Here is an 18,326-nt window from a genome sequence, read left to right as displayed (position 1 = left end):
TCATCACGCTTCTAGACACCGATTTAACGCACGTGAACCAGTCTTACCTGTAATTTCCAGTCGCCTACAATAATTATTGTCATGCATTTTACTCAGATGAATCTGCTTGGATAAAATATGTAATTTTTACCTGAATCTACTTCCCAAAGGGGGCTGTGTTCCCACATGCCTCCCTTCTCGGACTTGCATGAAAATATGCAGTAAAATGCAAATATACGTAGACAATTAATATGGGGAACTGCATTAAAATGACTGGGACACGAGCTGGATGTATCTATTTTAAGGACTTTTTTTCCCCGTTTCAGGGTAATGATGACCGAGGCGTACACATCTGTAGAGAACACGATGTTGTATTATGGGAACAGCTCGAGGGAAATTGCACATCTTCCATTCAATTTCTTCTTCGTGAGCAATTTGCACAGAGAATCAACAGCTCAAGATTTCTACCGAACTATTCGATTGTGGTTGGACAATATGCCGGAAGGGAAATGGGCTAATTGGGTGGTAAGTAAATTGGGAATTCTTATAAATATGCATACCCAATTGTTAAAACTAAAAGGTTTCTTAGTAAGTAAGGATTTACCCGTTTAGATGACTCATTTCGAAGCCTCGAAAAATATGTTATTTCCAGTATGCACTTGGACAAGTATCACTTTTAATAACGAAATAGTATAACTGTACATTTCAACGATATGAAATTTAAAAAAAAAAGGAAGAAGGAAAATACTTGTGTACGATATTTACTCATCTGGTTGACTGATTGAAATAGGTTATTTTAAGTCGTCGCTTTTCCGTCTCTTTTGGCTAATCCCGACGGTGAGGCTGATATGGTGAAACGGACGTGCTATAACCACTACGCCACGGAGGGAGGCTAACTCGTCTGGTATATTGATTGATTGATTTAGTTTATTTTACTTCGCGTTTTGTACCTCTTGGCTAATTTGCGAAGATGGGGATGAGTGATGAAATGAAAGGGATGAATGGATGAATGGACATTCACAAACAACCAAGCCCGAGCGGGATTCTAACCCGGCACCCTTGGCGTCGCAGCGTGATGTGCTAACCACTCGGCCACAGGGTCCGGCTTCTGGTGTATTGAGTAGAAAGGTCTCCTCAAGGAAATAATAATAACAATAAAGTGTAAATAAAATGATTAAGTAATATCATTATTAATTCATTATAATAATAATAATTGTTATCTGATTAATACTATTTGCCCGTACCCACTATTCAATTATATATCAACGATCTGACTTCCTCTAACAATAATTTTTTGGTTACACAATGTGTCTGAGAGACTGATGTGTTATGACTAGGGAGCGGAAGTTGATGAAATGTCATGTGTTTTGTGGTATTATAAACTCGATAAAGTATGAGCCCCTCTCAGGCAGATTTGGCTACACTTAAAACTAGCTCAAGATGTGCATATGAGCTTATTGCTCAAGTGTGGTACTCTGTCTAACCCAAGAGTTTTGTAAAAATGCCCTCGGGAATTTCCTGTGAAAGTATGACCCCCCTCAGATTAATTTGCCTACACTTACAAAAGCTACATCTGTGAGATTGTTGTCCATAAGCTTGTTAAAATATGGCCCTTCTTGATATTGTTTTTGCTACACTTAAAACTAAGCAAAGATGCTCATAAGAGCTTATTGCCTCTAGTGTAATACTCTGTAAAGTGTAATCTTATTAGCTACATCTACACCCACACCCACACACATACATATTTACTTCCGGTCCACTTCCGGTTTAATTTCAGAGAATTAATGTTAACCCGAATATTTTAATTGGGCACCAGGCTCAACTTGTATATCTAGTATTAAGATAATGTAATTCTTCTAGAATTGCTCTGTAACTCTCTCATTTCTTACATCATAAACATATGATTTTTCACCTATAAGAATAACACTACATATGGTGTCATCAGGGAGTGTATCGTGGAATTCACAGATAATTTTAATGTTTGTCCTGTCATTAACCACAACTTGTTTCCTTTTTGAAGTGTTGATGACAAACATGGGTCTCTGTGCTTTGAATTCATCTGGTGTATAATACATGTCAGTATTGCCAGTAGTGACCCTTTTGTATGCTGTAAATGCCTCATATAATTTAAGGAAATCATCCTTGGACATGTTTAAATTATAATTTTCTCTAAGAAACACCTCATTTCTGCCATTTTTAAGAATAACACTACATATGGTGTCATCAGGGAGTGTATCGTGGAATTCACAGATAATTTTAATGTTTGTCCTGTCATTAACCACAACTTGTTTCCTTTTTGAAGTGTTGATGACAAACATGGGTCTCTGTGCTTTGAATTCATCTGGTGTATAATACATGTCAGTATTGCCAGTAGTGACCCTTTTGTATGCTGTAAATGCCTCATATAATTTAAGGAAATCATCCTTGGACATGTTTAAATTATAATTTTCTCTAGGAAACACCTCATTTCTGCCATTTTTAAGAATAACACTACATATGGTGTCATCAGGGAGTGTATCGTGGAATTCACAGATAATTTTAATGTTTGTCCTGTCATTAACCACAACTTGTTTCCTTTTTGAAGTGTTGATGACAAACATGGGTCTCTGTGCTTTGAATTCATCTGGTGTATAATACATGTCAGTATTGCCAGTAGTGACCCTTTTGTATGCTGTAAATGCCTCATATAATTTAAGGAAATCATCCTTGGACATGTTTAAATTATAATTTTCTCTAGGAAACACCTCATTTCTGCCATTTTTAAGATATATGTTCTTGATGTTGCAGCTATCAAATTTACTTGAATTTTTTTCCTGGTTATTGTTTCTTCCAGTCTGAAACAGTACCACCACAAAATCTGGCATGTCATATTGTATACTGGAGAATGAATTTGTAGCATCAAATTCATAATAGGTACCAGTGGCAGGCTTCTGCACACATTGATATGTATAAAATTGTAAAGGTACCTGTGGATTTTTTAATATATCTGCTTTGTATTTAAGAGCATAACTGGCCTCATATTCAACAACCGGGATTCTTAGCTCCCTAGTCTGAATAATGCATTTGCCCTCATCAGGTAGGGTATTAGGCAGAGCTTCCCCTGTAGAGTTTAATGTACTGTACCTCATCAAAGCATTATTATCATTGGCAGCTCTTCTAAATGTGATTCTTAAACCACCCTTCCACATAATATCTTTGTAATCTGAGAAGAATCCTGCAACAGGCGCATGGGGAACAGCACTGTGTGGTTCTTGGTTAATATTTTATCACCAGCCTCAAATCCACCTATTTTGTAGTATGAGGCCTCGGTTTGGGATAATTTTAGTGTGGCCAAAGCAGTAGAGGTAATGCCAGGGTAATCTACTCTGTTTATAACAACACCATGTTTTCTGATCTCAATTTCAGAGAACAGATGTGGCACAAAATTGTCTACCAATCTTATGTTTGAATTTGCCGGATAATCTGTACCATCGAGCTTTACAACATCAAATTTGATGTACAGATCTGCTCTGTGATAGTGTATAAAGCCATCTCCTACATCAAGATCAACTTCAATCTCTGTGTTGGGTTGATTTAAATTTGCAAATGTCCTCCTGTTTGGGGGGAATGATTGTAGCTCATAACTCTCAATATTTTCCATTTTTTTTGTATGTATTTTTATTTAAATATTAATTTCTATGATTGCAGTTGTTGTGGCTCCAGCAAAATCAACTAATTCTTCTTTTTCATTAGTGACCATCAACTCAATGTAATCTATTCTATTATGACACACAGGAAAATATAATGTTGGTGATGGAGTGTATATGATAGGCTCCATGAATTCAGAGTTAGGTTTGAATGTTGCAATGATGCCAGTTTGTTTGTGAGTGCCTATGCCATTTGATTTGGTGATCATACCCTCGGCCACATTACAGTGAATATTCAGAGTTTCTATGGCTAAGAATTTAGGTATATTAATAGCAGTGTGTTTGATAGCTGGTTCAAGTTTTGTGTTGTTCTCAAAGCCTAACAGCTCTCCTATAGTACCCAGATCCACTGTTTCTGTAGCAGACACAATCTCTACTCTGTGAGTGACAGAATTTTGAGTTAACACTATACCTCTGGGTAACTGAGCATTTAGAGTAGATAGATTATATTGCCCTGGAGTGATGACAATTTTTTGATCACCAACTGCAATCTTATTGTTGTGGTGTGTAATATTGGGGATCAAGTACATGCCATAAAATGCTCTGAGAGCTATTGTTTTGGGATACACTATATCATCATGTAATCTGAGCTTCAATATTGAATTTTGGCTGGTGAGATGGAATACCCCCATGATGTTTCAGATACCACAAGGCCTTTTGAAAATTTTCAATTGATGGTTTATTTATTTGAGACAGATATCTAAGAACAGATAAACACAGATGTCCACAATTAACATCTTTAAAATTTTGAACACGGGCATTATTGTAATAAAGATTAGTTGATTTTAGATATTTTACTAAATTTTCAGGTGGAACACCTCCAAATGAATCAAACACAAATGCCTCATCTTTTAAATATTTAAGATAACAGATCCAGTGAGTGCCCTGATTTTTGTACTTATCCAAATTAACTATGCCACACTCTTTGTTGAGTGGTTGTTCTGGTAAAGAATCAGACATGTACACACCTCTAAAATTTTTGATGCCCAGTGGCTTGATTAAAGCTTCAATATCTTGGTTTGTAAGCGGCTCTTGTTTTTTTTAAAACGTATTCATGGCTCTCTTAACACCTTTGCCTTGTTTCTCTATGGCCAGATTATGGCGCTTCAATTCATCTAAGTCTGCCTTATTCTTCTTGGCATCCATTACTGTTTTTGTTATGGCAGCTGATCCCCCAGCCAAGCTCCCAACAGCCCCAAGTGCTGCTAAGATGGCCGGGATAGAAAATATGAAGCCACCTGTATGCAATTTTTTTCTAGATTGCTGTAATTTTTTTAATTGAGGGGTACTAAGTAATAATTTCATACCATGGACCTTGGCAAGACAAGAATTTTTTTTCTTGCGCTGCTTTTTGGTTAGAAGATTATCAATAGTTTTAAGAGATTTAAGGCCTGCATAAGGTATCTGATACATAACACCCTTGGCCTTCATTGCAGGTTTATTATATATATATTCACAACCCCCACCCCAGTTTTTGTTTGGTGTTCATAGCTATGGTGGTCCCCAATGCTGCTATTCTCTCACTTAAAGAAGCATTTTTGCTTACAAATCTACCAAATGCAGCCTCTTCTAATTTCTTGTCTGCCACATGTCTCTTGTCAAGATCAGAATGTGTGTTGTATGCTATGTCATGGTCTTTACAAGCAGCATCTAGGGGATTAACACCAGGATCACCTCTGTTTAATCTATGGTCCAAATTTGTACCGGGACCACAATACTGATATCCTGGAATGTGTAGTTCAAATGGCAGCTTGTTTATGATGTCATTAACCAGCCCCCGACCCTCAGAGATATTCCAAAATTTAGGGGGTAGAGTATTAATAATTTTTATAAGATATCCAATGCCCTTAGTGTCATTCACTATAAAATTAGACAATTTGGTGCTTATCATGTCCATAATTCCAACCTTTTCATTGTAAAAATTGTGGTTGCCAGCATTTTCCTCCCCAGCTATCACCAATAACCTATCTACAAGTTTCCTGACATCATCAACCCAGACAAATTATTTAGGCAGGGTGTTGTATTGTTTGATTCCACTGCCAGTCTTGATCTGTGACCATATGGGCTTGATTAAGTTGTTGTATTTTGCTCCACTGCTTGACTTAACTCTTTTTTGTGTGGGATCATTGTTCTGGTATAGAGCATCTGATTTTATTAATATTTCTTTGTAATGCTCATAATCTTGATCTGTATAGCTGCCAGGTCTCTTACGAGTCATCAGTTCCCACAATCCAGGTGTGCCGGGGTACTTAACAAAAGCACCTCTTTCTCCAAGATGAGATTCTGAATATACAATCAGATCATCTCCCATAAATGTTACTCTGAAATTGCCAGTTCTATGTATGATGCTACCATCACGCTCTGTGTCAGCATATAAGCCAAAAACCTCATCTTTGTTGTCTTTAGGTGTGCTTAAATATTTTTGAGCAAGAAGACCCAATTCAATAGGATCCTGAGTAGCTTCAATTCTTCGAGGAGCAACAGGACTAGGTGTATGAATACTAGAAAGTGGGGTGATTGGATAATCTAATATGTTCCTAGCAACTACAGGTACAAGCTCTGTGATCAAATTTTGATTTTGCTCTGTAACAGTTTTGATATTTTTACCTAATTCACTAATAGCATCAATAATAGGCTGTTCTGTTTGCTTGTGTTTTTCATAGATTCCTCGGTTCTCTGATTTCCATCCCTTAAATCTTTTTACAAGATAATCTCTTAATTTAAGATCATCAATAATTGGCCTTTTCATGGTTATTTATATATGTTTCAATGTCTAGAAAATTGTTAATTTTATTTCTGTATTTGCCACTATTGGGTTTCCTTGTCATATCAATTGTGACAAACCCATAACTGTCCTGGTTCCAGCACCTACTGCAAAACTTAGAAAAATCATTGTAGCTCAAGTCCCCACCTACATATTCATAATGTATGTGTTTGAGGTTGGTATGATCTTGATGAAACACACATATAAAATTGCTGTTCTCTCGGATCAGCTGCTTCGGTATTTTAGAAAAAGTCTGTGCCAGGTAGAAGCAATCAATGTTTTTGTGTCGGCCCTGCGTAAAAAAATTTCTAACCTTGTTTTGATTATCCAGTATAATGTCATCAAACACAACAACAGAATTATCGAGACATTCATGGAGTGGCTTAACATCTGATTCTAAAGTGGCTATTTCCAGTCCATCATATAGCTTCATCAGCTGCTGATATTTTAATTGTTCCAAGCTCTTAGAGAAAACATACAAGTGCCTGTTTTTCCAGTCTAACCAGTTGGGTGCCAATAAAAAATTATCAATCATTAGTGTAGTTTTACCACAAGCCGATGGCCCAACAATAAGACATCTATTATTATCAGGCAGCAGCATTCCATTTCTCTTATTCTGCTGTTCAGGCTCTGGCAGCCTTTTTATAACATCCCAGGTGTTCATAGAATCACTTTGTCTGCCTCGATCCAGCTGTGTTCTGGGAGTCCTAGCCATTTCACCAGTATCTTGTTGCCTTTTCTGCGGATGATTTTTTCTCTGAGATATGTGTCGGGCTGTTTAGTTTTGTTGAGTTCTTCTTCATAGAACCTGCCTTTGAGAATTTCTCCTCCGTGATCTTTTATTATATATGTGTATCGGGTCCCAGGTTTAACTTGAACCACTGTAAATAATTCAGTGCTCCAGCTTCTGGTAAAGCCTCTTTTGAATATGTGCTTATATTTGCTGATTCTTACTTGATCACCCACCTTGTATTTGGCTTTTCTTGTTGTTGGCTGGTATCTAGGATAATAAACAGTGCTGATCAATTTTTGTTCATCAGATGAAGTTACCTCAGAGGGTTTCATGTTGATTGTGGAATGGACCGAGTTGTTATATCTATGTAGAAGTTCTGGAAGAATATTAAGCCATTTATAATTACCTTGCAGGGTAAATTGTTTATACATATGATTTTTTTAGGGTTTTGTTGGCTCTCTCTACAATAGAGGCCTTGAGATCACTGTAACTCGAATAATGTTGTATTGAGTGGCTTTTAATAAATTGTTGGAACACAGAATTATAGAATTCTTTGCCATTATCTGTTTGCAAATAGCGCGGTGATCTTCCACTCTGATTGATGATTGTCCTGAAGGCTTCTGTAACACATTTTCCAGTCTTGGATTTGAGTGGCACAGCCCAGGCAAATTTTGAAAATGTATCTATGACAGTGAGTAGATATTTGTAGCCCTTGTTGATCTTGTCTAAGTTTTTTAGCTGTCCACTTGCCATTTCAACCAAGTCACACTGCCTTAAATCATCTATGCCTTTTGTAACAACTGGCAGTCTCTTATAATTATGTCTGGCTTGTCTGTGTAATTCATCAACAATAATTTGTCTAGACATAGTATGTAAACAAGAATATTGCAACTATAGGGTGTTCAGCAGCTGATACTACAGGATTTTCTAAATACAGTTTGTCTCCTATTTGAATATTAAATTCCAGAGAGCCATCATCTTCAGCATAAGATGTTTCTAATGTATTGGGATCTGTAAAATCCTCTAACTCTACACTGGTGATTTTTACTTTGTTATCAGCATTTGTTATTGACAAGGTAGGGTAGTGGTGTGCCTATGGTTGTAGCCAATATTTGATCTTGATTGGTCTAAGTGTGCCCCCAACAAAAAATTGGTAATAAAATTGTGCAGGGGACAGCATATATATTTTGCCACCTGGTGTAAATGGTGAATCATATTTTTTGTTGGGGATACTGTACAATTCAACAATTACTGTATGTTTAGGATTCTCGATTAGGCCAGTTATTTCTTTTTCTGCTGTAAGCAATCTACTTGTTACAGATTCAAGGTGCTCATTGATAGTCCTAACAACATCATCGTGGCCTGGCTTGATTTTTATGTCCACAGCAAGTTTTTTGTATTGTTGGACAATCTCTTGAAGCTGGGTGGCAAAAACAGACAGAGCATTTGCTTGGTTGGATTCCATGGTCCCTAGCTGTTGCTTGATGTTGGCTACAATTTGCTGTAGATTTTCAACAACTGCCAATTTTGAATTTTGAGCAGGGCATGCAGTTCATTAATATGTTGATTGGTTGGTAGAGTGGCCACTGTCTGAGTAAGTTGTTTGATCTCTGTCTGGATATTCTTGATATCTTCTGATTTCAATATGCGATTCACAGCTCTCTTAATATTTTAAAGTTCCTGTGATGTAGGCAGATTTGATACAGTATTCTGCAAAGATTCAAGTGCCAATTTCACATCATTTAATTCAGAAGCATCAGCCACACTGCGCATAGCATCTTGAAGCAGGGCTATGTCTGCCAGAGTAGGTGTTGATTGTTGTAAAATTTCAAGTTTTGTTTGGATATCATCGATCAAGTGATGAAAGTGAGATAGCTCAGATTCAGTGTTGAGGTTTTCAAGTTTTGTGATCTGTTGCTGGACACTGACAAGGGTGTCTACAATACCAGGCAAGCGGGATTCTAGAGATTCTTGTACATTTGTCAGATCACTCTGCACTGCTGCTATGGTACCCTCAAGATGGCTTATGGTACTCTGAATTTTTCCAAAATCTTCATATGTTTCAAGTTGCAGCTTGATGTTGGCAACACTCCGAGTTATAGCACTCAGAGCATCAGAAGATGGCAAGTTGTTCATAAAATTTTCAAGTGTCTCAATTTTTTCTTTAACCTCGGCTATGGCATTGTTCAAGGGGTCCAGATTAGGTATCTGTAGTGATTGAATCTGTTCCTTTAGAGTGGAAATTACTAGATCAAAATCTTCTTGTGATTTTATGCTTTTGACAATTGTTTGGAGCTGTGTCTGGACATTATTAATCTGTTCTTCTAATTGTTGTTTCAATTGCTCAGAGTTGGTAGCCTGAGTCTTAAATTTGGCTTGAAGAGCTGCTATGGCATCCTCTAAACTTTGAAAATTATCTAATGTAGCCAAGTCAGTATATTTTTTAAGCAGCAATTTGAGTTCAGAATCAATTTTAAGAAGAGGGTCCATGCATTGTGACTGTAAATTTGTAATCTCTAGTTGAAGACTGGCATTGAGTGTGGTTTGTAAAGCTTGTAAATCACTTCTTAATTTTTTGACTCTGACATCAAGCATCAGAATCTCATCACTGTGATCTTCATGCCTTGTATGGCCAAATATATCATTAGGCATTTTTATTTTAGTGGTTATTTATTATAAAATATCTAATTCTTAATTCTATAAAAAAGGTATAAGCTTGTCATAGGATCCCGGGACCTCAATGTATAAACAGTCACCAGCAGAAACAGTATATACAGTGACAGAAACCATGTTTGAGTGCTTAATCCTGTAAATATTTCTCCCTATTGAAACTTTGACATCACCCTCGGGAGTTGTAATAAATTGTAATTGACCACCTACAGGTAATTGGTAATGATTTAAATTATTGTTAAATATGTACAATGTTTTACCTGTTTCATCATCAACATCTGTAAGTATGCTGTTCAGATGAATAACACTGATCGGCATGAAAATCCTCCCACGAGGATGAAAGGGTGTACCTTATAGATTTCGAGTCGCTGATTACGAATATCGCATTGAAAAAGTTCCAGCACGTAAGGTTTTTTTTAGGGGGCATTTTCCATAAAAATTTACCGAAAAATTGTATTTTTTTAATGAAATTGTATGTTTTATGCTTGGAATGCATAATTGTGTATTTTTACCTCAATCCAAGAATTGTTACTATATCCTAGGAACATTCTTTCCCCTGCCCCCACAACCGCCCCCCCCCGAAATAGAAAAAATCCAAATACACCCCACCCACTCCAAAAAAAACAGTGAATTCTGCCACAACACACATTTTTTTGAGAATTCCAGATAAATGTCAAAACAAAAATGTGAATAATATTGCATTTTACTGCTGGAAGAAATATTTTCACGATGTCCCATGAGCCATAAGTGACTGTCTCTAAAATGAATGGTATCTTACAGTTTTAAACTATGTGTGGCAGGCTTATTTGTGCACATTGGAGTTCAACGTTTTATTTTCGTTACACTCTTCCTACACTGTCACCTCGGCTTCCTTCAAGGTAAAAGGATTCGTAATCAACTTGTGGTCATTCGTTGGCACCCCCTTGTCTAGACGACAAACAGGATGTGGCTGGAAAAAGGTGCCAAGACATCCACCTCGTTGTCCCATGATGCAGATATTTTACTTCCGAGGTGATCAAGGTGTAAGAGAGTCGCGTTACTCTGTGTCTGTTTATATCGTTAAGGAAAAATGTTTCTGCGTGAAATATTGACATTTGTGTTAAACCAACATGCCACGAACTTGCAAAAATTCGGTAGATTCATTCTGCTACATATGTGGGGAAGTGGTCTTCAAGGGGCAAATAGGACATTGTCACTGTTCCTAAAGACAGCGTACCACCTGTACTTTGGGTGTAAAGTCGGCGACCAGGATCGCGATTGGGCTCCCAAACAAAGTTGTAACTCGTGTGCAGATACTATAAAAGGAAGGTTGAAAGATGTACATAAATCGATACCATTCGCCGTACCTATGGTTTGGCACGAGCCCCGGGATCATGTTGCAGGCTGTTAATTCTGCCTGACCAATATTACAGGTTTCTCAAAAGGCACGAAGCATAAAATACAGTATCCTGACTTGGATTCCGCGAGGAGACCTGTCCCACATGATGTTGTTCTGCCTGTACCCGTACCACCAGACTCATACACACTGAGCAGTGTTTCATCCGACGAAGAACCTGCGACTTGTTAGGATGTTGCACAATCTTCGAGTACGCTTTCAGATCCCAATTACACCCCAGTGTCTGACACTAAGGAACCACATGTGACAAGTCAGGAAGAACTGAATGATCTGATCAGAGACTTAAACCTTCCGAAGACCAAGGCCCTGTTGCTTGCATCATGGCTTCAACAATGGAATCTACTTGACCGAGATGTGAATATATCGATGTACAGAAAAAGAGAGGTGAGCCTAGTTCATAATTTTACAAAGGATGGTGATTGAGTGTATTGCAGTGACATTCCGTCGCTTATGGAACAAATGAAATTTGACTACATCACTGAAGAATATAGACTGTTCGTAGATTCGTCGCGGACTAGCCTGAAGGCAGTGTTACTACACAATGGCAATCAATATCATGCCTACCCTGTTGCTCATGCTGTGCATATGAAAGAAACATGCGGAACCTACTACAGAAATTAAATTACGAACAGTTTAAGTGGTGTGTATGTGCTGACCTTAAGGTTATTGCCATCCTCACCGGTTTACAAGGAGGTTACACCAAACACTGCTGTTTCTTGTGTCATTGGGACAGTCGAGCCAAAGAGCAGTACACCATTACAAAATGGCCACCAAGGAACCAACTGGTCCCAGGAGAGATGAATGTGGCTAATGAACTTCTTGTGGATCCGGAGAAAGTATTCTTACCACCTCTCCATATAAAATTAAGTCTAATGATGGTATTTGTCAAGGCCCTGAAGCGGGATGGTGAAGCATTTACTCATATCAGAAAACTGTTCCCAAGACTTAGCGAGGCCAAGGTGAAAAAAGGTGTTTATACAGGGTCTCAAATCAGAGACGTTTTGAAGGATCCTACATTTCTTTCTAAGCTAAGTGATGTGGAACGTGAGGCTAGGGAGGCCTTTCAGTAATTTTCTCGGGAATCATAAGTCACCTAATTACAAAGACATTGTGGGCAGGTTAATTACTTCATTTCGTACCATGGGATGTAATATGTCCCTCAGGTTACATTTCCTGCATTGTCACTTGGACTTCTTCCCTCAACAGTACAGCTTGGGTGAGGTCTCCGATGAACACGGTGAAAGGTCTCATCAACAAATAGCTACCATGGAGAGGAGCTACCGTGGGAATTGGAGTGTGAATATGTTGGCCGACTCCTTTTGGAATGCGACACGCGAGACACCCTGTACAAATTACAAGAGGAGCAGGAACACCAATTGACATGCAAATGTTGAACTTTTACTCTTTATGTAGTTGTATCTGCTTGTTTTATATTGAAATTCTGATGATAGCATGCAATTTTATATGGGGGGAGAATAGCACCTTTGCGTGGTAATTGAAACCCGCCCCCACCCCTCCCTCAAAACTGGTACGTCTTGGAGAAAAACGGGTTGCGGATTCTAACTCGGGAGCTCGAAATCTATAAGAATTACCTAATTTGGTTCATGGGAGCGACAAAAAGTTTAATTTTGCCGAACAGTGTAATTAACAAACCGCTTAGTTTAGATATCAGAGATTGTATATTAGGAGAGGGTGCTGGTGTTGGCAGGTCCATAATAGCCTGTTTTTTTAACCCAAATAAGTTCATGGGCATGTTTATTTATTTCAAATCATGCTCTGTAATTGGGCATTGATTGCCACTTATCAAGTTACAATGCCCCCATGGTAGAGTATGTATGCTACATGATAAAATGCATCTCGTATCATCATCTTGGTCCAGAGCTACTTTCCTTACAACATTTGTAGTCAACAAGTGATCCTCACTCTGAATTCTGCATTCTGATATTCTGATTAAACTCTGTAATTTGAGACAATTTTTGTAATCTTTAAATTGGAGCTCTTTGTCAACAGTTACTCTGCCAATGCCCTTGGCCTTTTTGGCAACAACACCACTACATGTTTCAAAGCTGTACATCTTGGCCCTTAACCCAGCAAATGCCACAATAACATCACCAAGTGTCTCATCTTTTAACTTGCCAGGCACCTTTTTGTTGTGGGGTTGAATTTTTGTATGTTCACTGGTATCAAAATATTCAAGCAATTTAGGCTGGGACATATCTTGATAAACATCTTCTGTCTGAATATCAAGAATAAAGCTATCTGTGTCCATGTACATCAGTTTTACACAATCACCATAAAAAGGCTTCAGCACATCATAATAGAGCTCCAGCATGTGTAATTTGGCCAATTCTAATATCACAGCCCCTACATAAATAGGCTTATCAAACTTAATCTTTGTTTTTTTCATGTTGAAAAGTGCCATATTCTCATCATAAATTCTTCTATACTTGAAATTAGGCTTTGCAATCAATTTTTTGCTCCGGTGGGGTCAGTAATTAATTTAACATCAATATGTTTTCTGACATTTTCTATGGTTTTGCCATACACTGAATTGACTATCAATTTAAACAAGGTCTTATCAAATTGGCTCATTGCAGATGTTCGAAGCTCTGTGTTTGTATCAATATATGGCTTCAACCATCTTGAGTGCCTGAACCTTAAGACTTTGCCAACTTTGGTCACTTGAACACCATGATTCATGAGGAACTGGAGGTTTTTGTAATATATGACATAATCCTGTTTTGGCTCCAGAGTCATCATGAGCTTCTTCTGTTTAGAGCCAGGTGAGCACTCAACCTCAGGAATTGGAGGCAGATCAGAAAATGTGTTGTGTAAATCATCAGGAATTGTCAGATCAACCTCTAAGAACAGGCCATAGTTACTGTCATCAAAATCCTGAAGATCTTCAATATTGAAATCTTCAACCCACTCAAGCCCTGCATATGGCAGTTTATCCATCATAGCATAACCATAGAGGCTATTTGCATCTACATACAGTATATAATTTGATGGCCGTGCTGGATCATAAACAGGAATATATTTGTTGTTAGCTCTGGCATATCTCTGAGAACATTGCACCATGCCTCCTCTTATACATTGCTTCATAAACAGATACATGTCTTGATCTTGGATCAGATCCAATTGCATTTTAGTGTTTAAAAACATTGCAGACCATGCTAGGCCTGGAGCACTGTAGAAATACATTGGATCCAGTTTATAATTTTCCATGGAAGATTTTCTAAATGCCTGAAGTATATCAGCTAAGAGAGTGACATCAAGTTTTAAATAAGCCTTGTGATAATCACCAAATGTCTGGCATTTTAAATTGTTCCACATCAACTGGGCATGGTGATAATCATCATCAGTGATTCCAGATGCTCTGAGTTTGCTGTAAAATGCTTGTTGTGGTGGCAGAGAACACTCATCAAATTTAGAAAAACCTGTAACATAATCATATGGGTATACACCCTTCCGACTAATTAATTTCAGGTCCTGATTTGGAAACAAAGCACATGTGATTTTGAATTGATCATCAGATAATTGACTGGCCAGTGTAGCCAGGCTAGCAGACAGAATTCTGTAGGAATCAAGAAATCTTAAGTGAATGGGAACACCATTAACTTTAATTATCTTGCTAATAGCAATATATTTCTCATTATTTTCTGCTAAAATATTTAAATTCTGCTTGTTAAACCCCTCGTAGCTGATCAGATGATGGAAATCATAATTGGATGCACCATGGCAAAATATAGGGACAAATTTTGGTCTCTGGATCTTAATATTACAGCTATTACACAGGGCCATTAAGAATTTACCATCTGTATGAGAATGGTGTTTCACCTTGATATTTGTATCTGAAAATTCAGAATCACATACCGGGCATTTTTCTGCATTGTTGAAATCTTCAATCTGATCCTTTGTTAAAGGCAACATGGGTTTTGATTTTAATAAGACATTAGATGATATGTCATGGCACTCATTTTCTATTCTATGTTCAAATTCTTTGATGGCATCTGCTCCCATGTATAAATATTCTTTACTAACAACCCCATCCTGTACAACCACATAATAAAAACTAGAAGGTTCATGTAATTGATATGATGTAATTGAAGATTCCTCAGGATCTGGGCTACAGAATGCAAGAGGTTTGAGGTTTGACTCAAAATCACAGACTATATATGCTGGGTGTTCCAACAAGGCTTCAAATTTTTTGAATTTGGCATTTTCATTTGACCTAGGCATCACCATAAGAACAGGTTTATGATTCCCACAGTATTTCAGATGCTCAAGTAACTTGTTTTTAGCAATTTCTGCATTCACTTCCCGAACCCCATTCACCATTTTTCTACCATCAAATACAGTCAAACATCTTCTGCACAACTTGAATATTGTATTGGATTTGCCTTGTTGTTTTCTGACTAAAGCTTCAAGACTGTGTATCAGAGTGTAATGGTGTGTGTCATCCCCTTCAATTAAGAGCAGATCAATCGGAACAGCAGAATCATCATCAAGTGTACTGATTCTGAGAGGTGCTATCAAGCAATTGCCACGGCCAGTAGAACAAATAAAAACATTAATAGATAATTGTTTACCATTGATATCCCGGGCCTTTTTTTCAAATTTATCAATATTCTGAACAGACATTGGATATTCTAAGCCCTCCATTGCTTCATCAAAATCATGTTCATGTTGTTTATAATAAATTATTCTCTCAGGATTCCTTAAAACTGGATACAAAGCAGCTAAAATACACCACAGAAAACATTTCTCATCATTATTTTCTATGTTAACCACGGCTCTTTTGTTTTTAATATTGGCAGGTAATGGCAGATATGTAGATCCTTGTAGTGGGCTGAATTCAGAAATATTAATATATAACTTGTGTGGAGTTCCGCATAGGCTCCATTCTGATTCTTTTGCTGCAAATTCAGAGTGTTTAATATTCAATTGCTCTATCAAACTGCTTATTATTTTGTCTGAATTTGCATTTTAATATACAGCTACAGTTTCTGTTATGTGGGGCTGTGTAAATTTTGTGCCATTTGGCTTCTTATATTGTGTAAACAATTTGAGGGACAGCTTATAAGAGCCATTTTGTGCATTTAGAATTGCCTGCACATCAGGATTTATACTGTTCAAAAAATTCTTAAAGTCACATCTTGGCTCTGATTCAAAACAGTGATCCCTAAGTTGGCAAGCAAAACTGCTATGGATAGGTGGTGCATAGCGTGGCTGCTTTGCCGGTCTAGCATTAAGAGGTGTTTCATGCTTCCTTTTCAGACCAGATGTAGATGGCTGTGGGGGCAATGTTGATGACTGTACTGAACAAGTACCCTTATGTTTATATGTGAAATATTCCATGCTATATTTTCTATGGCATTTAGGGCATATTTTAGTGGGAGTTCTGCATTTGTCTGGATTACAATTCTTTTGGTACTTAGCCCAATTGGGGCTGGATATATTCTTATTGCATTGATTACAATATTTTTGATTTGGCATTTTTGTTGTTTATTATATAAAATTTCTTGGGATTCAAATCAAAATTCTATGCTTAATAAAAAATATCAGTTGGGTTCAGCAGTGTGCTTTGTATATTTAGTGTGTGTGTGTGTGTGTGTGTATATATGTGTGTTAATATTATTGGCTTTGGTATTTATATAAAATTTCTTGGGGTTGAAATCAAAACTCTATACTTAATAAACCTATGACAGGTTGTATAAAGCTGATAGCTTACATGCACAAAGATAGAATAAGTACAGAAGCACTGCCCTAGCACAAATGCATGTCTACACAGGCATGTCCTAGAAAAACAATGACCTAATACCATGTGTCATGTATAACAAACTGGGGCAGATATAAACCCTTTGTTCAATATATTACAAATATGATTGATATGAATAATAAAAAATTCTGTATATTAAATCAAATAGATTTGTAATTCAATTTATATAAATTTGCAATATTTTTGTTATAACTCCATTAAGCCTTGTTTCCACGATTATGAAAAACTAAATATGCTGACCAAGGCAGTAATTTATTTTATTATAAAACATAAACTAACGTAACGTTTCAACCTTCTAGCAAGGTCTTCTTCAGACTCTGTATCAAGTACAAAAGTAACCAGATACAACAAGAAGGGTAATATATATACACAAACATTACTCCCTCCAGACTATTTAGAAAGTTGTTAGGAACTTTCTAGCAGATGACTTTCACTTTCCAACTTTACTTTCACCTAAAAGGCTAAACACAATTACTTCCATATAGAATGTGGTTGGACTTTTTAATCTCACGCTCTTTTCCCTTCATTTTTCTTCCTTCTCCTCTCCTCTTTTTCTCTTGTCCTTTCCACTCTTTCCAACATCTTCTTCCATTCTTTGTTTAACTTCAGTCCCCCATTCCAGTTCATTGTGTCTTCTTCGCCTTTCTTCTCTATTTCCTTGGCTTCCTTCCATTTTCTCACTAGCATTCTCTTCTCCCTTCCTATCTGCTTAGCCTCATCCCACTCTATGTCATGTCCTGTTTCTCTCGTGTGTTTAAATATTGCATTTCTCTCTCTCTTAAGTCGTACATCATCCCTATGTTGTTTCAACCTGTCTTTCAGCCTTTTTTTCGTTTCTCCTATGTACACACTCTGACATTCTTTACATTTTACTTCGTAGATAATCCCTTCTTCTTCCTCTTCTCTGTTTTCCTTTTTCTTGTTAGCATTCCTCGCTATTCCTAAGATGCTTCTCCCTCCCTTCCTGTAAGTTTTAATTCCTGCTTTCTTAAGCACTTTGCATATCTTTTCTGTGGTCTTCCCCATACTCCTTATTCCAAACCTTCTCTCCTCTTTTTCTTTCTCTTCCAATTCTCCCCTGCCCGTTTTCTTACTTCTTCTGTTTATGTCCAGTCTATCCTGCTTCTCATAGCCATTCTTTTCCAGCTGTTTCCATAGGCTATTTATTTTGCCTTCTTTTTCACATTCTTTCATGCATATTTTCTTGATTCTGTCCTCCATATTCTTTATAAAATTTATTTTTGTCACCTCACTTACATCACTTCTTTTGTGGTAGAATATCCCTGCTGCACACTTCTTCTGATGCCAAGCGGTTT

At 37.3% G+C, this 18,326-nt stretch overlaps 1 protein-coding gene across 1 annotated transcript in view; it reads left to right on the top strand.

Moving 5' to 3' along the window:
• Positions 1 to 18,326, top strand: part of LOC146000327 (maltase A1-like) — a 56,299-nt gene that overhangs the window by 17,253 nt on the left and 20,720 nt on the right. The window contains exon 6 of the mRNA XM_083137841.1: positions 306 to 504. Coding sequence (XP_082993967.1) covers positions 306 to 504 — 199 coding nt within the window. The remainder of the gene's footprint in view (positions 1 to 305; positions 505 to 18,326) is intronic.

Source organism: Lepisma saccharinum, chromosome 16, assembly GCF_977018435.1.
Source record: "Lepisma saccharinum chromosome 16, izLepSacc3.1, whole genome shotgun sequence".
Lineage (NCBI taxonomy): Eukaryota > Metazoa > Arthropoda > Insecta > Zygentoma > Lepismatidae > Lepisma > Lepisma saccharinum.
This window is presented reverse-complemented; position numbering and strand designations above follow the sequence as displayed.